The sequence below is a fragment of the Mauremys mutica genome, chromosome 2 (genome assembly GCF_020497125.1).
Source record: "Mauremys mutica isolate MM-2020 ecotype Southern chromosome 2, ASM2049712v1, whole genome shotgun sequence".
NCBI lineage: Eukaryota > Metazoa > Chordata > Testudines > Geoemydidae > Mauremys > Mauremys mutica.
The window spans coordinates 63,859,579-63,883,730 of NC_059073.1; the positions used below are offsets into that span (position 1 = coordinate 63,859,579).

Genomic DNA, 24,152 nt, shown 5'->3' on the forward strand with positions numbered 1-24,152 from the left:
AGAGTTAATAATATGCACTGTCTGCAGTTTTACTTTATATGTTTTCTTCTCATGCGCTTTTCACAAAATAGCACATTAACCTGAGATGCAAAGACAGTGGATGAGTGGGCTACACAAGGGTATATAATTGCTCAGAACTAGAGCTGATTGAAAAAATTGAATTTCCATCCTATAGGAAATTCTTGTATTTTGACATTTTGTTTCCATCCTGAGCTAGAATGAAAATTTTAAACTTTTCCTGGAATGAAAATTTCTAAAAAATTGTGAGACACCTAGAAAGCCTCTAAAAATGCACCGGAAAAAATGTACAGGCATATCCATTTGTACATGCACAAAGCGCCTTTTGAGCAGGCAACGTGGGTAATTAGGTACAAAAATTTGGTTTTGCAGCAGAATCAGGCAAGATATTCACAGTGAATAAATTATTCATTAATTTAGCTCCTTTTTCTGTTCCTGAGTTATCTGTGAATAAATTATAATTTGTATGAATTTGTTAACTGGCCAAGCTTGCATGGCCTTACAGCCAAATGCAAGCAAGTTGAGTGTAACATGATAACTTCTGAATGCCACACCCAATCCATTCCAAATGTCTGGGAATATGTGAGGAATCAGTGGGCAGGAACCCCATTGATTATGGTGAAAACCAGAAAAAACAAAAAAAACAAAAAAAAAGAGGGAAATGGGGGATAGATGGAGCCCCTGGCATCCAGTTAGCAGAGCTACCACCTTCAACCATATCTAATTGTTGGTTGATGGCAGCCATACATCCCTCCTAACACAACACCCTCATCTTAGCTCTGCCCATCTTCCCAACGAAGTTTATAAAGGTTGACACACTGAATGAGAAAAAAGAAAGAAGGATGGTGCAAGGCAAGGGAGAAATGGAGAGGCATGAAGGAAGGAGGAATGGTGTCCCACACAGAGCCCCTGGAATGAGGGGCAAGACAGAACCCCTGGTGTGTGTGTGTGCTGGGGGGGGAGAACGGATGGAGGACCCTGGTATGGGGGAAATGGGAGAGCATACAGAACTGCTGGCATGGGGTAAATGGGGGACCCAGGAATGTGAGGGCACACAGAGCTGCTTCTCTCGTGTAGATATCCCAGTGAGTCAGTCTTTAAATGAATACTGTACTAAAAATAAATAACCAAGTGACAGTGATGGCAGAGGATACGGGGCACACAATGAGCTGCCAGCTATTTAACATTCCTAGCAGAAGAGGGGTTCCCCCCTAAAGATCCCTATTTAAACAGAAACAAGAGAAGCATCCAATATAAAATTATTAGAAATGAGTGGGGTTGCTCTCTCCCTCACTTCTGCTGGCAATCCTGCCTGTGCTCATGGTCTAAAAGGACTGAAAACAGTGTCTGAGAAATGTAAAGGGAGATCAGCTTAAAAATCACGTCTGTCTGAAAGTATTTCCTTACTATTATTACAGCTAATATGTATGTAATAAGTGAAAGCAATTAGACAGGAAAAATATAATTTTTCCTCAATTTCTTGTAAAATATTTCACTCTGTAGAGTCGGTTTCTCTGGTGATTTGTCTGGGTCTTTCACATGGCAAGACAGGAGAAAACAGCTTAAAAAAAACAAACCCAAAAACCAACACCACAGAAATATGGATTGTAAAACCACAAAATTGGCAGGGCAGCTGAGGGGAAGATTTTGCACTTTGAACTTTCTTTTTTTTAACTGACTAGATTTCATGTAGACAGTGTCCCTTTAAATTGAGTGGGTCATTATGATTAGAAGCAAAAATATATTTACCTTTTGTCGCTGGTAAACGTTTTTGAGAGGAGCAACCTGGCAGTCTTTATGGGCACCAAAAACTTTGCACATTGAACATGTGGGTATTTCACAGTTTAAACAATAGATATTAATTTTCTCATCCTCATGCTCTTCACACATTGGCTGCTCAGATTTTCTTTCAGGTCTGTGAAAGTTATCATTAAACACATTAAAATAGTCCAGGGGTCGGCAACCTTTCAGACGTGGTGTGCCAAGTCTTTATTTATTCACTCTAATTTAAGGTTTTGTGTGCCAGTAATACATTTTAACGTTTTTAGAAGGTCTCTCTCTATAAGTCTATAAACTATTGTTTATGTAAAGTAAACAAGTTTTTTTAAGTGTTTAAGAAGCTTCATTTAAAATTAAATTAAAATGCAGATCTTATCAGTTTAGTGCAGTGGTTCTTAACCTGGGGTGCAGTGAGCCCCGGCCATGGAGGAGCTGGCGCAGTGCAGGGGGGCAGCAGCCCTGCAAAGGCGGCAGCGCCGCTAGCGGGGAGCAGCTGCGCCCCCCCGCCCCTCCTGCCCAGGCTGTGGCCCAGCACCCCCCCAGGGGCTCCTGCAGGCTGCACTGGATGTATGCAGGTGCCAGCCCCCATGCGTCCCCCGGCTCCCCCCTCACCTAGGGTTACATTTCAACAATGAATAAAGAGGGGAGAGCCCTGCCCTAGCCCTGCCCCCATCCATTCCCTCCCACTTCCCACCCCAATTGCCCCAGGCAGAACCCCCAACCCCCTCCCTGCTCCTTGTCCCCTAACTGCCCCCTCCTGGGACCCCTGCCCCTAACTGCCCCCAAAATCCCACCCCCTACCTAAGCCTCCCTGTTCCTTGTTCCTTGACTGCCCCCTCCTGAGACACCCCCCCCACCCTAACTGCCCCCCTAGGACCCTACCCCCTATCTGTCCCCTGACTGCCCCAACCCTTATCCACACCCCTGCCCCCAGACAGACCGCCAGGACTCTCATGACCCATCCAACCCTCCCACTGCTCCCTGACTGCCCCCCAAGACTCCCCTTACCATGCCCATGCCAGTCAGATGCTGACTCCACATGGAGGCAAAACTCCACGTGGAGTGCTGAGGAAGCTGGAGCGGGGGAGCTGCGGGAGGAGCAGTGGCAGCTCACACTTCCGGGAGCCGCCGAATCCGAGCGCAGTGAGCGGGGAGCCAGGGGGCGCGCCTGCCTGGGCTGTGGCCCAGTGCCCCCCCCAGGTGGGCTCCTGCAGCGGATGTATACGGCAGTGGTCCCCGTGCGCCCCCTGGGTGCCCCCTCGCCATGCTTGGGGTCTGTGGCTCCCGGGAGTGTGAGCTGCCGCCCCTTCTGCAGCAGGCTCAGGGCCCCATGCCCTGGTGGCTCACACTCCCAGGAGCTGCAGAACCCGAGTGCGGTGAGAGGGGAGCCGGGGGGGTGCGCCTGCCGCCGGTCTGGGATCCCGGCCACTGGCCCCGCTCAGCCTCTGCCGGCTTGGGGTTCCGTTCACTCAGCCAGTCACGCGCTGAGCAGGGCCAGCGGCCGGGACCCTGGCTGGCAGCCGCGTGCCAGGCAAAAATCGGCTCACGTGACAAAGGTGGCACACGTGCCGTACGTTGCCGACCCCTGAAATAGTCACTTGCTTACTTGCTTTACTGAGCTTGATAACACCACCTGTGTCCTTCAACACAAAACAAAGGGATAAAAACAATACCTGAGGTTTCAGTCCATAACCACAAAATAGTTTAAACCAGCCAACCTGCCAATAAACAAGTGCAGGTATTTGTAATCTTTTCTGATACTATATGGCAAGCTGGGAAGCCTGGCTTCATTGTATGGCTCTTATTCAGGAAGGTGCCTGAGTACGTAAACCCATTGAAGTCAGTGAGAGACTACTCATGCACTTAAGTTAGGCATGTTGTTTAACATCTCTCTGAATCAGCACCTACATGCTTGAGGTCTTCAGGGCTCAGTCATACAAAAAGTTGAGCAATCTGGCCTTGATCTGGTAAAACACTTAAGCAGGGTCTTAATTTTACACAAGTAGTCCCATAGGTGTCAAGGGAATGTCATATACTTCAAATTAAGTCCCTGTTACAAATTAAAGAATTTAAAGACACTGTGCTTGGCACCATGCAAGACTGAGACCTTGGGCCCTGTCCATACTTGCCTGGGAACCAAATTAAAGAATCATGTTTGGAACTGCATTTAAAATGAGCTTAGCTGAACAAGTTTCTAACATGGACTTTGTGGAGTAGTTAACACCGCTATACTAGCCACTGAGGATAGAGGTTACATAAAAAATGCCCCTTGTTTACAGGAGGGCTACATAGGCTACAACACAATTTTTAATATCATTTTAGCATGGCTTACCTCAGCCACACTAGCCAATCTGTCTGCATAAGGAATCAGTTTAGTTGGAACCATATTTAAACTATTTCTTTAATTTGAGTCCTGATCAAGTATAAATGGGGTCTCTGTTTAACATATTCTATATTCCCAATGCTTCCCTTACAGAAAGTCCTATAGAATTTAACAGAGGTGAAGACAATTGCACCACAGAAATTTAATAGTTTCTATAAACTACTCTAAAAACCTATAGAACTGAACAAAGAATGAGTTAGTTTTCATACTTTTAAACCATTGTACAGAATTCTGTGGTAGGGAAACAACTGTCCATAACATTCTATTAGATGCTTCAAAAACTAATAAAAAGATTATCATTTCTATTCAATGATATAAGACTCTTCCATACAGATTAGTACAGTGGGGATAACTACTCCTTTTCATGAATACCAGGCATGAATACCATTTCTCTTTTGCGCTACTTGAAAGGGAAATCAAGACAAATGAAATTAAAAAGTTTGAAAAAAAGAGCTGAAAAGAAAATATTTTCTGCTTCCATGTTTTTAATTTCATGTGGTTTTGAAACAAAAGTTATGGAGTCTGTTCGTACAGTAAGCAAAATCTATGCTCTGCAATATAACAGGATACACAGTAATAATGAGATGAAGTAGCAAGATTTCTATAAATATTCTATATTATTGGGATCAATTTTCTACCAGGCAGTTGCATAACACATACATTGTAAAGGATGCTTTAAATTGTGTACAGATGATTCCAAAACACCCAACTCCCTATGCATACCGTGGGGCAGCAGCAGGAGTTTCTGCACACCCAGGTGGAAGGACAGCAAACATCGAAATGGCAAGACAACTGAAATGCCTGCACTTCCTGAAAATATTTGCAAGACTAGAAACCATCAGCATGTTATCTGTCATTGAAATCATGACCAATAACATGTGACTCGGACAAGAAGGGTGAAAAAGGTAAAGGTATCAAGTAGACCCAGCGATGACCTGAGGGACCCTCTGTCAGAAGTAGCCAATCATAAGGAGTTCAAAGAAACCAAGGCAGAAATCTCTGGACCAATGAGGCCTTCAAAACTTGCATAGAAAACAGGAAACAAACTGATATACTGTTAATTTACAAGCCTCTTCCCTGCAAAAGAAGAGAGACTTTTACCAGAGCCCCTTGGGCCATATTCTGATCTCTTTTATACCAGCATAAATCTGAAGTCACTCCACTGACTTCAAAGTAGATCATCTGGATTTACATTGGTGTAACAGAAGGCAGATTCTCCTGAAATGAAAATTTAAATACTAGTCAGTAGGAAAATGTTAGCACAGTTTTAGTAGTAAAAGATTAATCATAAACCTATTGAAGAAGCTGTTGGTAGCTAAACTGATCTAGCATCTAGGGTTATGAGAGACAGACGGGTATTATATACTCCACTGACTTCCATGAGAGTGCCTGTGCAGATGGCTTGTAGGGTCAGACCCTAAAACTGCAACTCAGAGAGAATCCACAAATAGTATTGAAGCTCCTGATCTGACTTGGGATGCATCTTGGCTCCCACACTCCTGGAGCCCCTGAATAGAGCCTCTTTACTGTTGCTTTGCGCATGGATAGGATTTGTCCCTTAAAGCAGAGAGCGCTTTGCATCATTGATGTGTTGGGTTTATGGAACAAAAAAGCAAAACAAAAACTAAAAACAAAGCATGAGAAGATGAACTGTTTAATTAAGTGTAATAATCAATTAGCAAATATGCAGTTAGTATAATTAGGGCCAGAAGTGGAGCTATGTTGATTTACATGAGTTGAGGATATGGACCATTGTGTACTCATTTTATATTTTCATGTCACTGTCATTCAAAGGAAAAATTGATTGAGCCTGATAAAGAATGGTTGTTCTAATAAATGCCGCCTTATAGTATGTGTAAGCTTTCTAGGCCAGATTCTGCTCTCCATTACACCAGTGCAAATCTAAAGGTTAAAAAAATACTTACTTGTATAAAGGTTTACAGGAATGGGTACTTCATTACCAAAATAGAGGAGGAACTGTTTAGTCATGAGTGACTGTCTCAAGATTTAAACAATGCCAAAAAGCTTCAGTTGAAATGTTCTACTGAAATTCAAACTCCCATACTATGCAGCGTTTTACCTGGTAACAATGCCAGTCATTTCCTTTAGTACTGAAAAAGTAACATTCGCCTCCATAAAGGCCAGACTGTGCCTGCAAGGCAGTGGCCCCATGTTGGGGGCTTTGCAGCGCCATCACACCCCGGCGAGCACTGGCTGAGCCTGCCAGGAGCACAGTCCCTTAGGATGCTCCCCTCTGTGCACCCAGCCAGCTCCACTGGCTTGTGTGGAGTGCAGCTGGGAGCCATGGGCCCCTCTCCTTGCAGCCACCTTTGGGGTGACATCCCCCAAAGGACAGTAGGTGGGAGGTTCCCATGGTCAAGAAAGCTCAGGGATTGCAATGGTGAAGAGGGGCACTGGGAAAGGATATGAAGAAGGCTCTTGACATTCTCCTCCTGTGCAAGGGCCTGGCAAAACCTAGCCTTTAATTTGGGAAGTAATGAGACAAAGAAGGTGTTATATTACAGAGTCTTATAAAGAAAGTGTAGTAGTTACTGTAGATCACTCAGTAAGGTAGAAGATATGGAGGAAAGGTAATAGGCCTAATTTGCCCCCATTTTTTGGGAAGGTAATGCCATTGATTTCAATGGGGTGACACCAGCATAGAATAAGGCAATGTGACTCCTGGCAACATACTCATGATGGCTTTAGAAAAGTTAGGGTGAGGGAGATAAGCAGCTGAGGCAGACAACATGTCAAATAGCTTAGATAATGCCGTGATGCATTACTGTTGCCAGGATAGCCTTGATAATTAGTATAACTCTAAGGACATAAGTGAAGGTTAAAAATACCTTCATATATTAAAAATAATCCTTCCAGAGAAATAACAGAGACAACATACATTTAGATGCATATTTTTGTTCTCTTCTTCAATTCAGTTTATTGCATTTTATATTTGTGAAGTTTAAAAAAAAAAAAAGAATCACCAAATCTCTTATGATCTTTTACCTATTTTTGCTGCAATGGCTGCAGAATAAAGCCACGGACTCATGGGAAAAAAGAGTAATGTCTATAGTATTAAAGTTAACCTCACACTGTATAGAAAAATGCAAAAAGAACTTAAAGACCCACATATGATCAGCTTGTTCTGTTGCCTGCTACAGCCAGTGAGGTAGCTTTGCTGATTCATTTCCTCTGTGATTTTCCCTGCTAACTATTTGTATATCACTGACACATTCAGGGACAGAGATTCATGAGAATAGCTGAGCTCTGCTAAGTGTACCACTCGAGGGGGAAGGGAAAAGACAGCTCCCAGTCAACTTTGTGCTCCCCAGCTTTTTAGTCTGGGGCAGTTCCATGGGGCCATCCTACAGCCAAGGATAGCCAGTACTCCAGTCACACATTCCTCTCTCTACCCATGCTTCAACATGGGGTTGTGATCAGGGGTGGCTCCAGGCCCCAGCACGCCAAGCGCGTGCCTGGGGCGGCATGCCGCAGGGGGGCGCTCTGCCGGTTGCCGTGAGGGTGGCAGGCAGGTTGCCTTCGGCAGCATGCCACCAAATCCGTGGGACCGGGGACCTCCCGCAGGCAAGCCGCCAAAGGCAGCCTGCCTGCGTGCCGTGCTTGGGGTGGCAAAATACCTAGAGCCGCCCCTGGTTGCGATGAAGGACAGTGTAGAGGAGCTTGCACCAATTGAAGCTCATCTTTACATCAGGGGTATTTTCTAGGAGCCAGATCTAGCCAGTTTATGGCCCCTTTGCTACACTGGAGTAGTGCAAAAGGGGTGGAGTGGGGCTGTGAATTGGGCATGCAGGGTTCCATTATGCCTTGTAGCCATAGCCTTGCATGCCCAATTCACAGCCCCACACTTTGACAGTGCAGCCTATGTTCAGAGTTAACGGTGTGTGTTGGGAGAAGAGGATGCAAGACCATGACCCTGCCTCCTCCTCTGCCTTCCTGCATTATTTGGTGTAGTTAGATTTGCTAGCCAGGAGCAGTTTTTGTGCAGAAGGGAATACAACAACTGCAACTGGGTCTCCTTACCCTTCCTCCCCTTGTACACCACCACGGGGCCAGGCACAGTTTGATACATAAAGTAAATATTTGAAAAAGTTTCCACTAACTCAGTGGATATGTGCTATTCTTTGTGGTTGATTTGTGATTTTCTACTGAAACTGTCTTACATGATCTCATTGACAAAAAGGTTTGTGAGATGGTAATTAATGAGGGAAAACAACCAACCAGCCTGCCTCTAAATGGCATCATTCAGCATGAAACCAATGCTGCAAGCAGCCCCTCACTCACACTGAAGTCTGCTTGAGTTGATAAGGATTACTGGCTTGAGCAAGACTCTAGGACTGGGTTTGCTATTTAGATTTTCTTCTCTGTGATTTAAACGGAAGTATGATCAGTGACGTGTGAGCACCTCTCCTGCTTATCACTTGGTAAGAAAGAAAATGGTAACGTTCTACTGCTGGTTCAGCTATGCATCCAGTACTTGTGACTTAGTGTTAATCTTACTTTTTAGGGTTAACTCATGCTTCTCCTCCAGGATTTTGGTTTTCCTTTGCACAGCTACACTGTGTTGTCATGAACTGTTATTTTTGGCCTTTTCATTCTCTTCTGTACTGAAAGTGGGGCCTAAATAAGACTTGATTTCATGAGTTCACATCCCAAGCTTACAGGAGTGTGTTTTTTTAAATATTGATGATTCAGTATTCTGAGGCAGGATGGCTTCTGAGTATAATTCAGATATATTTGTTCTCACTCTATGTGTCCCTTAGGGCTTCCTAACAAGTGCTGGCACCTTTTAAAGACAGGAATACATGGACTGAAAACAAACTGTGGAACATGCAAGTTTTGAAAAATTTGTAAGACTGAGTAAATGGGTGAGACCCTTCTTTCCTTACTCATGTGACTAACCCAATTGACTTCAAGGACTCTGCTTGCATGACTAAGGATCATGCATGTGAGTAAGGACTGCAGAATCAGACTCCATATATGGGAAGCAAAAAATCAGCACCTATTTTAACACTGCATTCTGTCAAGTGATGTAGAATAATAAGTGAGGGCTGATTTCATTCCATAGTAAAGACAGAGGCACTTATGATATCATTCCAGTCTCTCAGTACAGTAAACCTCCACCAGCTCCAAAAGATAAAATAAAACAAACAGAACTAACAACTCACAAAGCAAAGGAAAGAAAGGTAGACTACGACAATGTCATAAGCTGCATCATCTTGTATGGTAAATATTATTTTAAGGATACAAATTAGTATGTTACCTGGTGGACTCCTGCTTGTATATGTCAATGATATTTTCCACTAATAGGTTCCTTTGAAGTCCATACACACCATGTCTGTCCAGAACCACTTCATGTCTGCAGGAGGGACAGCGAAATCGACCACCTGATGCCATAGTGGTGCCTCCTCTGGTTGGCAGATATGGGTTAGAGGCCTGTTCTTGCCAAGCAGTAAAATTACAGGTGAATAAGGCCATGTCTAACTGTTTTTTTAACACTGGGGTTATTCTAATAATGGCCTTAATTTTCACAAAACAAGGCACATATCAGTCCACCTATTTCAGATCTAACCAAAAGCCCACTGAAGTCAGTGAAAACACTCTCAGGACTCCAATGATCTTTGGATCAGGCCCTTAAAGCAGGACTCTTGATTGACCTAAAAATCCCCAGATGAAAGTTATGGCCCAACATCACTTCACTTAGCACCTGCCAGCTAATAATATTGCAACAACCAGTGCTAGAGATAAACATACCATTCTATAGTGAAATTAAATACTTTTAAACATTTTTCGGGGCTGCACAGAGATTTGGGGGAGGGGGAGCTGGGCAAAATCTGAAAGTGAAGCCCCTCCCCCATCCATCCTAAAAAATTATTATGGAGCCAAAAGAGTTTAAGGAGGTGCAGTGAGACGGTACCATAGAAGGCCCAGGCTTGTTGGAGGGTCTGCCCTGCATGCAGCCAGGAGGCTGCTCCAAATCCCACCTCTCCCTGAGCTCTGCAGCAGTATCTCTGATCTTGTTCCTACTTCGGGCTCCAGGCCTGGTGGATTCCCTTGAGCCCCGTGCAATGAGCCCAGTGGCAGTGGTATCTGGACCTTGCCAGGCTGGGCAAGTTGCTCCCCGCACTATCAATAGCAGGCACCAAACCTGAGTGGCACTGACACCCAGGGCACCAGGTGACAATGCTCTCGCTCAGATTTGTCCCGGCCACCACTCCATCATTTTGGGAGCCAGGGTCAAACTGTCCCATTTACCCTCCCCTCAACCCCAGGTGGCCCTGCCTCTGATAGATCTTCCTGGCTCTAAATACTTGAAATTAAAAATTCAGTCTGAATAAAAATAAATGCAAAAAATAGGTCAAGATGTAAAAGATAAGGGGGCAGATCCTCTGCTGGTATAAGTTGCCTCTATATATGGATACCATACATGTAAACACCATATGACAACTCACAGCAGCAGAGGATCTTCCCCCACAGATCTCCAGGCGGAGAGAGACAAACAGAGATGTTTCCTGTCTAAGTAGCTTCTATTTATGCCATTTTAAAAAACTTGCAAATTCTTAACACCAAATAAACTGTGTAAATTCTCCCCTCCCTTTTGCCTTGGGGAAATGATATTTATACCTGCAAATCTTCATACTGAAATAAACCTACCTGGAAAATATCGCTGGCACATTTTCTACACAGGTTATGCTGACAGGGAAGGATGACCACAGGTTTAGTAAACATCTCTAAGCAGATGGGGCAAATAAGTTGTTTCTCCAGGTTATCCATGGTTTGCTGCTCTTTGGAAAAGGACTTGTAATTCAGAGAAGTGCTCATCTCCTAGCTGTTCCAAGGTGCATATGTCCAGAATAAAAGGGTACTGTCGATCAGTTTCCGGGTTAGTTTCCTTGAAATAATTCCACGGCTTGTGTGATCAAATGTCCTTTGAATTTCTTTCACTGGAGGACATTGTTAAAACAAAGAGCTGAAGGGAGCGGGAGCCGTTTTTAGCAGCACAACGTCACAAGTTGCCATTCTAACTTGTCCATATATGCAAGTGACACAAGGACAGATTCAGACAGGTGATGGATTACAGAGATGAGAGATCAACATTCCTGTCTCAGAGAGAGGAGGAGGCGGAGGAAGGGGAGAGGAGTTGACAGTTGTCACTGACACATGGCAGCACTCACCCCTTGGAGAAGCACAAGTGTTAACTGCACAGCGAATGCAATCTAGTTCACTCTTATCTCTGCACCACAGTGGAAATTATAGGGCCCTCAATAACCTGATGTCACTTTCTGGGGAAGCAAAAGAATATTATCAGGAATAGTAATGTAACAACCATTGTTTAATTACTGTATGTAATAAATACAATTTTAATAAACTGAAAAGTTACTACAACTTTAATAAACTGCAATAATTTGACTTTAAAGTATTAGTAAACTCAGAGTACTCACAAATCTGATGGAAGTCAATAAGAGCTGTGGATCAATTCCTAAATAATTAGGCCCTAAAAGTATAATAACTTTAAACAACTAATACAAAAATTCTCCTGAGTTTATAATTGCTTGAACTTCCTTAGGTAACTAGAACTTAATTTAGAGTGACTATTTGGTCCATTCATTCCATAGCAATTAAAGAATTCCAGTTCCTGATTAAAAGCACAAAAGATATATGAAGAGATTTCATTTTTACTAGGAGATAGGTGATAATTGTGCATGTTTTCCATATCCATAATATAATCCAAATATATTTAAGCTTTGGACACTGCTGTGTTTATATCTGTTTATTAGACACATGGATCCTTCAAAACTTGGCACTCGTTCTAGAGTTATTTTTAAAATGACAATTTCCCAGATAATTTCTGGCATGTGATGCCTGATCTTAGGGCAAAGCCATCTGTGCTTCTATTTGCCAGTAATTTATCACACAACTGTACAAACAATACATATTCCATCTCCAAATTTAAATTGCACTGTCTGCTTACATACTGTACATGCAATTAACATATTATCTTCAGTGTTATTTGACTGAAATAACACTGTCAAATAACAGTGTTAGAGGAATACAGAATTAGAGGAATACAGAATAACTGATACTTGTATTATTTAGCTTTTGTCTCAGAAGATCATCATCTTCTGCTTTACTTCATAGACTAGAAATACATGCCTAGTCATTTGAGTAAAGCAAAAGCTCCATTTTTTCCCTTTCTCTACCAAGTTTAGAGGTTGCCTGCAGTGGAAGGGAGGGATGCAAAAGGGACAAGCTGGTTGAGGGCTGGGGGAGAGGGAATGAGAAGTTCAAACTTTCATAGACACTAACAGTCATCTCTGACTCTGCCCACGGAGGGGAGGGAAAGAGATGCATCTCTTCTCTAGAGGAGGAATTAGAGGAATATAGAATAATTGATCAGTAAAGTACCTTATAGATGGCCTTGTTGTTTACAATAGTTAATGTTCATGAAGTGTTTTGAATAGGAAAAATGCTATACATGTGCTAAGTGCTATTAACAAACCTGGTGTTCTCTGGGACAAGATGGACCTAAATTCAGTAGCAAGGCATCTAGCTTTCATGCAACACCAATGCAGTGGTCTGGAAACTAAGCAGCAGATTCTGGTAAATTAAAAAAAATGGAGGTTTTTGCTGACATACATATGAAAATAAGTAATACACTTTGTATGCAAAGTAAGTTAATCATGTTAAATTCCATTTATTTTAGTCTGCTGTTGATTTTCAAGGTAAAGTCAATGGGGCTAGGATTTTACCCAAAATGTATAAATATATGAGATCTTGTCTACACAAGAAAATTGCACCAGTTTGATGAAATCAGTTTCAGATCACACCTTTAATGAAACCGGTGCAACTTTCTTGTGCAGACAAGGCCTTAAAAGTTGTCAGGGGGAAGTTGTTTTGGCAGCTGAATTGGGGACAGCTGGGAGTTTTGGCACCAGGCACAGGATGGTGGAGAGGGAAGTTTCTGGCAATAGAGAAGAGATGCATCTCTTTCCCTCCCCTCCGTGGGCAGAGTCAGAGATGACTGTTAGTGTCTATGAAAGTTTGAATTCCTCATTCCCTCTCCCCCAGCCCTCAACCAGCTTGTCCCTTTTGCATCCCTTCCTTCCACTGCAGGCAACCTTTAAACTTGGTAGAGAAAGGGAAGAAATGGAGCTTTTGCTTTACTCAAATGACTAGGCATGTATTTCTAGTCTATGAAGTAAAGCAGAAGATGATGATCTTCTGAGACAAAAGCTAAATAATACAAGTATCGATGTACTAAAATGTTTGTACATAACTGCACAGAAACAAGCAAGCCAAACTGGAAGGGCTACTAAATGATGGAGACTATGGGTTGGTCTACACTAGGAGGGGATCGATCTAAGATATGCAACTTCAGCTACATGACTAGAGTAGATGAAGTCGAAGTATCTTAGATCGATTTACCTCTTGTCCTCATGGAGCGGGATCGACATCCACGGCTCCCCCTGTTGACTCCGCTACCGCCATTTGCACTGGTGGAGTTCAGGAGTCGACGGGAGCGCTTTCGGGGATCGATATATCACGTCTAGATGAGATGCGATATATCGATCTCCGAGAAATCGATCACTACCCGCCGATACGGTGGGTAGTCTACACGTACCCTATGATGCAGTGGGCGTAACTGGAATTTGGTGGAATGTCATATGACAAAGTTTCTCCTCTACCTTGGTGGGTCCTGCACTTATTGGCGGATTTGTTCGCCTCAGAGATCTTCCCCTCTCGTGAAACCCACAGTCCGGGTCAACTCCTCCTGTGTCTGATCAGGAGTTGGGAGGTTTGCGGGGAACCAGGCCCGCCCTCTACTCTGGGTTCCAGCCCAGGGCCCTGTGGATTGCAGCTGTCTATAGTGCCTCCTGTAACAGCTGCATGACAGCTACAACTCCCTGGGCTACTTCCCCATGGCCTCCTCCCAACACCTTCTTTATCTTCACCACAGGACCTTCCTCCTGGTGTCTGATAACGCTTGTACTCCTCAGTCCTCCAGCAGCACACCCACACCCTCTGACTCTCAGCTCCTTGCACCTCTTGCTCCCAGCTCCTCACATGCGCACCACAAATGGAAGTGAGCTCCCTTTTAAACCCAGGTGCCCTGATTAGCCTGCCTTAATTGAGTCTAGCAGCTTCTTGATTAGCTGCAGGTGTTCTAATCAGCCTGTCTGCCTTAATTGTTTCCAGAAAGTTCCTGATTGTTCTGGAACCTTCCCTGTTACCTACCTTACCCAGGGAAAGGGGACCTACTTAACCTGGGGCTAATATATCTGCCTTCTATCACTGTCCTATAGCCATCTGATCTGACCCTGTCACAGTCAGTATAGATGGGTATAATCTCTAAGCAGCCAAGACTGAGAGGGAAAACAAGGTGTTATCTGTAGAAACATTTATGCTGCCAATAAGCTGCAGAAGAGAGTGGGGGAGGAATTATTTTAGTAGAAACTCACTGATGAGGCAGAAGTGGCTCACAGGAGCCTCTTGTTAATAGGACTTTGATGGTAAGGTGGCAAGAAGTAAGGGCTCTACTTCTGCAGCAGGAGTGTGAGGGAACCTACAGATGCCACCCTAAACACATTTTAGGTGAAATAAATCAGTTACGTTTAAAATGTAGCCCAAAAGAACCATCTAGCTAACCCTCCTTTAAATCTGCAGGCTGGCCCTGTGTGCAATGGTCTGATAATGGTGGACAGGAGTCATTTACATTGTAGCAGAGAGGAGATGGCAAAAACTGTTTCACAAGCCCACCCACATATACTAAGGCCAGCTCTGCTTGTTAAAATGTTCTGCCTTCTAAGTCTGGGACTACACACTTGGCAGCCTTAGCACTCCATGTGTACCTGCTAATGAATGGATGTAGCAGATAATGCTCATCAGAGGCTTCCCCGCGCCCAGCCCTTGAAAGGAATAAGCGACACACACCTATCCCTTCATCCTCACGCCTGCCCCGGGGGCTGGGGAGCCGCCTCGTCTACCCTCAATTCACCCAACGGGAAGCCCGCACACATATACCGCTCAAAGGCTCCCTAACAGGCACGGCACGAAGACAACGCCGCGAGGGAAGAACGGAACGCCAGGCGGCGCGACGCTAGCCCTGCCCGCTAGCCGGGACGCCGCCTCCTCCCGCTGACCCATGAGGGGCCCGCCATTGTCACAAGCACGCGCACCACACCGCTGGGACCCCAGCCCTGATTCCCACCCGGAATAGGAACGATGACGCAACGGGAAAAGGGTCCCACGCTGGAGCCTCCTGCCTGGCTCCAAAGGGGCCTTTAAAACCACCACATTTTCTTAGGCCATTTCCCTCCCCCTTCCCCAATAATTGACCCATTCCCTCTCCTACCCTTTCACGCCCTCCCAGTCCTACGCCTACCTCGGGAAAAACAAACACAAAGAGGCTCACAAAAGAAAAGAACTCAGACACACACTCTCCCGAAAGAGAAGCTGCCCCTTGTGCTCCCTCAGGACAAAAGGCTTACCGCAAAGCCAAGAGCCGACCGGAACGCTCCTTTCCGCGCACACATAAATGCTGTATCTGGGGGCAAGCGGGTGGGGGTGAAGAAAGAAAGAAGGGATGGGAACAAAGAGCAGCCACTTGGAGAATGCAGGCATCGATCCTGCTACCTCTCGCATGCTAAGCGAGCGCTCTACCATTTGAGCTAATTCCCCACACCTGCAGCAAACAGCCTTCCGCCTCCGACACGCCCAGTGAACTCAGCGCAAACCCCATCCAGACAACTCTTCGCACCGCAAAACAAGTTACCTTTACGCTTGCACAGCACCTTGGAAAGGACCTCCACTCAACAAGGACACGGGACAGAGCAAACTACGCTGCTCCCCTTTCTTGCCTTTCAACAAAATACACCTTTCCAGAGACCATCCCCGAGAAACTCACACACGTGTCCCCCCCCCGCCTTGCACACCCACCCATACCTAACGCCTCCGGTCATGACAACAAAAAGCGCAAAAACTGCAAAGGAAAGGGGACGCGTTGCCTCCCTGCCCGCCTTGTCGGCGCACAGCTCGACGACAGCAAAACTTCAGATTAGCTACGGGCGGCCCGGCAGCTCCTTGCCAGAAATTCCCCCAGATCGGGCTCGGAGCAATTCTCCGCCAGAAGCCTTTCACACGCTATAGGTGCAATCACGGTTGCCCAAAGAAATCCCAGCTCTACAAAGGGGATGGACAAAAGCCCCAAACCGAAAGAAATGCAACCGCTCCCTCACACTACTCCAGGGTCCGAATTACTTGCCCCAAAGCTGCAGGTTTACCTGAAAGCAGCTAACAGAAGTGTTCCTGTTTTTAACACTCAGATGCCCAACTCCCAGTGGGGTCTAAACCAAAATAAATCCGTTTTATCCTGTATACAGCTTATACAGGGTAAACTCATAAATTTTCTGCCCTATATAACACTAATAGAGAGATGTGCACAGTTGTTTGCTCCCCCAGGTATTAATACATACTCTGAGTTAATTAATAAGTAAAAAGTGATTTTATTAAATGCAGAAAGTAGGATTTAAGTGGTTCCAAGTAGTAACAGACAGAACAAAGTAAGTCACCAAGCCAAATAATATAAAATGCGCAAATCTATGTCTTATCAAACTGAATACAGAAAGGATCCTCACCAATTCCAGAATGCTCCCCTTTACAGACTAATCTCCTTTTAGCCTGGGTCCAGCAATCACTCACACCCCTTGCACACTGTCCAGTTCCAGTTTCTTTCAAGTATCCTGGGGGGGTATTTCTTTCAAATATCCTGGAGGGGGGAAGGGGAGTAGGGAGGCTCTCTCTTTAGCCAGCTGAAGACCATTATGGAGGGGTCTCCCAGGGGTTTAAAAAGAGTTTTTCTTGTGTGTGGAGACCCCCCCCCACTCACTCTTATGCACAATCCAGCTCCAAGATGGAATTTAGGAGTTACCTGGACAAGTCACATATCCATGCATGACTCACAGTTTTTACAGATAGTATCCATTGTTTACATGCTTCCTTGAACGTCCTCAAGTAGACTTCTTATATGATTGGAGCATTCCAAGATTCATTGTCCTTTAAGTGTCTCTTGATTAGGTACTTTACTTCAACATTCCTTTCTCCAGGAACTGACCAAATGCTCTACTCAGCCCTGGTCTACACACAGCCCCGGGGTCGAACTAGGGTACGCGAATTCAGCTACGTGAATAACGTAGCTGAATTTGAACTACGCTAGTTCGAATGACTTACCCGTCCAGACGCCGCGGAAGCGAACTCCGCGGCTCCAAGGTCGACTCCGCCAACTCCTCCTGCCGCGGTGGAGTACCGGAGTCGACCGTGGCGCTTCTGGAGTTCGAACTATCGCGTCTAGATCAGACGCGATAGTTCGAACTCCGAGAAGTCGAACTCGCCGCGTCGACCCGCGCGGTAAGTATAAACGTACCCTAAGGCTATTTAGAAATCAAGCCAGTACACAGCCAATATTTATAACTTCAAATACAAAAATGATACATGCATACAGATAGGATTAATAGATTCCGTAGATCATAACCTTTATATAGTTATGTTATATAGCATATGTAGCATAGATAGATTCAGTAGATCATATTCCAGATATGTCATATTTCCATAAAGCATTATGGGATACAGCGTCACACTACCTAACAAAATGAAAGATACCAAGGGAATTAATTTGTTTGCAGGTATCATCGCATATTCAATGATCGTAGGGGTTAGAAAAATGAAACGTACATATCTTTCAGGATTTGAGGAGAGAAAGCAGAAGAAAGCTAGACAGAGGCAAGAAGAAAAGAGAAAAATAACTTCACAAATTTCTTCAGGCACAATCCAAGTCAAGTCAGTTGACTGAGTTGAGCGATGCTGACATTCAATGCTCTTCAGAGGTGGGAAGTGAAAGTGGTGTTGTAAGAGAAAAAGAAAAGGAGGTCTGTGAGGAATCCAAAATATTACCACATTCAGAAAACAAGGTTATGGTTCTTGCGGAGGAAGAAAATGAAATCCAGCCTGTTTGGATAGACAATGGAGAACACAGCGGTAACACTGGGAATGACTAAGAAGAGTTGTGCAGTAATGACCCAGCCTCTTGGAAGTACCTAAATATAAAGAAAAGAGATCTTATTGTATTGAAGGGTCCACCACATAAGGCCGAAAACTTTCCTTGTGATTCTTTTGGCAGGAAATTGCCAATAACAGTTTTTTCTAAACATCTGAGTAATGGTGAATGTATTGAAAGAGACTGAATGGTGTGGAGTAAACATGCTGTAGCAATATTTTGTTTTCCTTGCAGTCTCTACAGAAGTGAAACTCAAACTAACCAATTACATCATTCAAAATTTGTCAAAGGTGGAATTGCCAATAATTGGAAAATGATTTATGAAAAATCAAGAGTCATGAAGAAAACACTTTACATTTGAGCAATTACATTAAGTGGAAGGAATTATTTCAGACACTCAGTGATAAAAGAGGAATTGATGAAGCATTACAGCATAGTATTAAACAGGAGAAGGAAAAATGGCATAAAATATTAACTGCTGTTGTTGATGTAGTTCTTTTCCTAGCAAAGAACAATCTGCCATTTCATGGTAACCATTCTACTGTTGATTATGATGACTGTGGGCTTTTCTTGTCAACGCTGAAGCTTGTGGGCAGGTACAATACTGAGGTGAAAAAAATCTAGAAATGGTAGCTCAATGCAGAGACTCTGGTAGAAGAATGCAGGCTCACTACCTGTCATGGTGTAGTCAGAATGAGTTCTTGAAACTGTGTGGGGAGAAAGTTTTAAACTCTATTCTTGAAGAGGTAAGAAAAGCCCGATATTTCAGCATTGTTGTTGATGGTACACCTGATTTTCACACACAGAGCATTTAGTTTTTATTCTCGGATATGTGATGCAAAAAAGCGGAAATTGGGATGAGCATGAAAGATTTGTTAAACTAGTAGATTTTGAAAAGAAGACTGGCACAGATATAGCAGAACAGATAAAGAGGTTTTTAAAAGAATGTGACTTAGAACTATCTTGGTGCAGAGGGCAGGGATATGACAATCCTCTAACATGTCAGGAAAATCCTCTAACATGTCAGGGAGTAAAGACAAGAATTTTGGAAGAAAATGCCCAAGCCTATTTTTCTCCATACAGCACTCACACGCTGAACCTCTGTGGCACCCACGCTATTGAAACCAGTGTGGAGGTAAAAACATATTTTGGAAATGTTCAGAAACTCTATAAAGTATTTGCTCCTAGCCCTGAGAGATGGAAAATTTTGCAGACCACTGCGAATATATCTCTTCACTCTGTATCTAAAACTAGGTGGAGCGCAGGAGTTGATGCTGGTTGCCCCTAATAAAAAATCACACAGGTGTGCTAGAAAGTTTAATTAAAATTGAAGAGGAGCTTCATTTACCTCCCGAAATCCAGGCAGATGTTGACTGTTTGATTAAGTGGTGTGATGTTATTGATATAATCTGGGACCATACAGAACATGGTTGCAACCAAGGTCCTGTAGTGGCACCAAATCTTATGTAAAGGGGGTCATATAAGGTGTCTAAGACAAGGTTATGGTTGGCTGGTTATGATTATGCTGTCTGTATGCATGTGTCATTTTGTAGTTGAAGTTATGAATAGTGGCTATACTGTCTGTATTTCAAACTTATGCTGTGCTTCTGGGAAACATCCCAGACAAGTTGGTGTTAGCTCTGCCGAGCCTGCTTGATGGCCCATTAAGGACCATCAGCTACACAATTGACCCATTGAGAGGCGGCAGATATGCCTTATAACTCAACAAAGTATGCAGGAACTTGCCCATGTGACTCCAGACTCCATTTTGCTGTAATTTTCCACAGTAAGAACAAAGAGGTGTTCTTACACCTGGAAAAGACTATAAAAGGCTGATGCCTCATTTCCATCTGGTCTTCAATCCTGCTTCTTACCTCTGGAGGGACTTTGCTACAAATGGAAGCTCTACATAAAGGACTGAATAACCCATCCCATCTGGGGATGTACTCCGGAGACTTGATTTGAACCTGCAGTTTATTCTATTGCTGCTACAAGACTGAATCAAGAACTTTGCCATTACTGTATGTAATTGATTCCATTTAACCAATTCTAACTCTCACCTATATATTTTTCCTTTTATGAATAAACCTTTAGATTTTAGATTCTAAAGGATTGGCAACAGCGCGATTTGTGGGTAAGATCTGATTTGTATACAGACCTGGGTCTGAGGCTTGATTCTTTGGGATCGAGAGAACCCTTTTTCTTCTTTATTGGGGTATTGGTTTTCATAACCATCTGTTCCCATAATGAGTGGGACTGGTGGTGATACTGGGAAACTAGAGTGTCTAAGGGAATTGCTTGTCTGACTTGTGGTTAGCCAGTGGGGTGAGACCAAAGTCCTCTTTGTCTGGCTGGTTTGGTTTGCCTTAGAGGTGGAAAAACCCCAGCCTTGGGCTGTAACCTCCCTGTTTTAAGCAGTTTGTCCTGACTCTCAGTTGGGTCACGCCAGAACCGCATCGTTACAAGTGGCTTAAGTCATTTGAATTTGTACTTCTTATTGCAATATGGTTTAAAGTGCTTCAGTGTATTGAAAGAACAAGGTCCTACAAAGAGCCAAATTAACAATTGAAGAGGGAGCTAAACATGTGAGCAACTTAGTCAAGGAAATTCAAACAATGAAAGATTCTTGGCCAATTTTTTTTGAAGAAGCCAAACAAGTCGCTTCAAGTCTCGGCATTGACCCAAAAATGAAAAATGACTCAAGGATCCGGAAGAACAAGCGATTCTTTGACGACACAGGGGATGCAGACTATATGTTTGACTCTCCTGATATTCAGTTCAAAGTACAGGTGTTCTTCCCGACAATGGATTTGCTTCTATCAGAGCTAGGAGATCTTGGCAAAAGAATGGCTGAAGTCTCAAATTTATTTTCACCCATTTTGTGTCTGCCAGATAAAGTGGATGAATCTTCTACAGAAAATTCTGTTGACACTTTGGCCACAGCATATCCAAAAGACCTCCAGAGAGAAGATCTTAAAGAGGAACTTAGAATCTTTTACAAAATAAAAGAAGATTCCAACTTAAGAGATGATGGATATATAACCTCTGCACTTACACTTCTTAATGCTCTCTTCAAAAAAGGGTTGGAAAATGTGTTTCCACAGATTTGTATTTGTTTACGCCTACTAACAGTGTTGCCAGTGTCGGTAGCATCGGGAGAGTGTGCATTTAGTAAGCTAACATTGATTAAAAATTGTTTGTGTTCAGCCACCGGGGAAGAAAGGCTGAAGCATTTTCTCACTTTGAGCATAGAATATGAAATGGCCAAAGACATAAGTTTTGATGACATTATTAATGAGTTTGCCAAAATGAAAGCAAGGAAAAAAATTGCAGCTGTATAATGTTCAGAACAATTTGTAAAAAAACGATTTCATAAGAAGCATTATGTCATTGCAAATGTATACATACCATTAAAGCATTTAATGTTTTTAAATAATGTATTTTGTGTATTTTCAAATAATTAAAAATTATTTTTTGAATGTAGTTCACTGGTTATTTTTTACATTTCCAAATACATGTTACTATAGTATTGCAACTTTTTTTTTAATGGAAGGGGCCCCCAAAACTGCTTTGCCCCAAGCCCCCTGAATCCTCTGGGCAGCCCTGCCCATGCACTCTGTTGGGGTAACCCCCAAGCATTAGAGACTCTGGTGTGGTCTGAGTCCTGGTTTAAGCTCTACCTGTGAGAGCAAAATAAGGTTGCCTTGTCAAGATCACCACAGCAGCAAGCTCTTTCTGCTGAGCCTTAAAACTAGCCAGGTCAACCTTTCCAGGTGGATTAGTTAGCTCAGCTGGGTTGCGGTAGGACCACCTGATTAATCAGCCTGCCTGATTGGCTGAAGGAAGCCAGCAGGCCTGTTTTTAAGGTCAGCAGCAGCAGCAAGTAACTAGCTGCCCAATGTGTATGTCATTGCCTACAGCTACAATTATGTCTCTACTTGCTGCCTTCCTAACTTTGCTTCTGCTATGCATGCTTTTGACTCCTGGGTCCTGACCTCAGCTCTGGCTCCCAGTCCCATCTCCTGCTCTAACCACTAAGCAAGATTCCTGTTCCAACCAGTAGGTCTAACTTCTGTTCCAGCCATTAGAGCTGACTGCCCCGTCCTGTTTATGACAGCCAGAATCTTTCAACTTTCAGAAAAGCTTTTTTGGGGGTGAGGGTCTGTATATCAAGAACTCCTTAGTCAAAGGGCACCAAATTTGGATCATTAACAGAGCATAGCACCCCCTGAAACACATCAAATGTCAAGGCAAACCAAGTAAGCATGTCAATTTTAGAGTACTTAGCAGAGCTGCACTTTAAACAGAAAGCTGGTCATAGCCTTAACTGTACCTAGTATCTCAGTTTAATGAGAAGAAGAGAAAAAATTCCAAAGTAAATTGGACAAGCTGTCTGCCTTCCTGTGTATTCATTGCATAGGGCAAGGACAGCAACTCTTCAGATTATCTATGGGATAGTCCAGTAACTCATTACAAGAAAATCCTTCAGCTGGGGCTTGTAACAATTCTCAACCAGAAAGGTTTTACGTACATTGAGCAATGACAGTGGTAAAAATAAATCCGTACACTACCAATGTGATGGACAAAAACCCAAGACTCAGGGAAATGGAATTGCTTCCTGCCAGTACTTGATTAATAGAGCTCACGGGTGAAGGGTAGACAAAATGGAATCTAATATTGGAAACACTCTCAAAAACAAACACATTGCTACAATTTTTATGATAACAGCACACAGCAGCAGGCTTTTTGCTCACCCCCCATTGGGCTTCTTCCCAGGCGGCAAAACCTAACTCCCCTGCACCTCAACCCTACCACTCAGGAAAAAACAAACAAACAAACAAATAAAAACAAGTGGGAGAAAAACAAAAACAAACAGCTTTTATCTAACCCAAAAGTGGAGAGAAGCCAGAGACTCCATGAAGTCTGCTACAGTAATCAGTATGGCCAGTATATTTTGTATCAAAGGTGCCCTAAGATGAGGGCAACAATGAATAGAACTTCTAAGCCTTAATATCAATACTGCTTGCACTATGAGTGCGAGAGAGCAAAGAAAAAGGAACTCTGCCTATAAAATGCATCCAAGGTACTCAGAAGCAGGTGTGGCAGATGAAAGTAGTTGCAAGTTGTGTTTTCAATCAAGTACATTTCCAAATGCCAGTGGCCCATGAAATGAATAAAATATGGTAATAGCCACAATCCAAGCTTGAAAGAAGAATGTGCAGCAAAGGCAAACATTTCCTTCAAGCTGCAGTCAAACCAGCAACCAAAGAGACAGAAATAGAAGAAAAAAAGAGGGGAGAGGAAAAAAACAACCTACATCTTAGAGAATGCATGCACCAATCCTGTTATTATTTATACGCTAAGGATGCCCTTGGTCACTTAGCCAATTCCACCCTACCCTGTCATAACTTCACAAACGTCCTCCAGAGATCTCATCTTTATAGTGTAAAACAAATTACCTTCATACTTACTTACACATCATCTTGGAAAGGACCACCACTCAACAAGTACAGTGTACATAGCAGAATACACTTTGCACTTTTTTTTTCTTCAAAGATACTACAGGTCCACTTCATCCTACCACATACTGTCTGTTTTGCAGTCAAAAAAATATCTTGGACTTCCGCTAAAGAAGGAGAAGAGCAGCAATTACCTTTCCCAGGAAAACAAATAGAAACTGGCATACAACAGTTAACAGATAGTATGGCCAGAAGGGATAAATCATCTGGTCTGACTTCCTTATATATCACAGCTTTTTAAGTTCATCCAGTTACCCCAGTAAGACCAGTAAATTGTGTTTTACTAAAGCATACATTCTAGAAAGCTATCCAGTCTTGATTTGAAGATATTGAGAGATGAAGAATCCAGCACTTTTCTTGTTAGTTTTTTTCAATGGTTAATTAA

The 24,152-nt window shown here is 43.4% G+C and overlaps 1 protein-coding gene and 1 non-coding gene across 5 annotated transcripts in view; both read right to left on the reverse strand.

Moving 5' to 3' along the window:
* TRIM55 (tripartite motif containing 55) overlaps positions 1 to 23,808 on the reverse strand; it is a 61,637-nt gene extending 37,829 nt beyond the window's left edge. Inside the window, exons 1-5 of one of the 4 annotated variants that reach the window (XM_045002794.1) lie at positions 23,720 to 23,765; positions 12,699 to 12,796; positions 10,853 to 11,481; positions 9,462 to 9,634; positions 1,768 to 1,933 (exon numbers count right to left, since the gene is read on the reverse strand). In XM_045002794.1, coding sequence (XP_044858729.1) covers positions 1,768 to 1,933; positions 9,462 to 9,634; positions 10,853 to 11,020 — 507 coding nt within the window. In that variant the 5' untranslated portion in view covers positions 11,021 to 11,481; positions 12,699 to 12,796; positions 23,720 to 23,765. Of the gene's footprint in view, positions 1 to 1,767; positions 1,934 to 9,461; positions 9,640 to 10,852; positions 11,482 to 12,698; positions 12,797 to 23,719 lie in introns of those variants that run through there. The other 3 variants (XM_045002797.1, XM_045002795.1, XM_045002796.1) reach the window with 3 other exon arrangements.
* TRNAA-AGC lies at positions 15,805 to 15,877 on the reverse strand. The gene has a single exon. It is a non-coding gene; the product is annotated as a tRNA-Ala (tRNA).
* Positions 23,809 to 24,152: the final 344 nt, after the last annotated feature.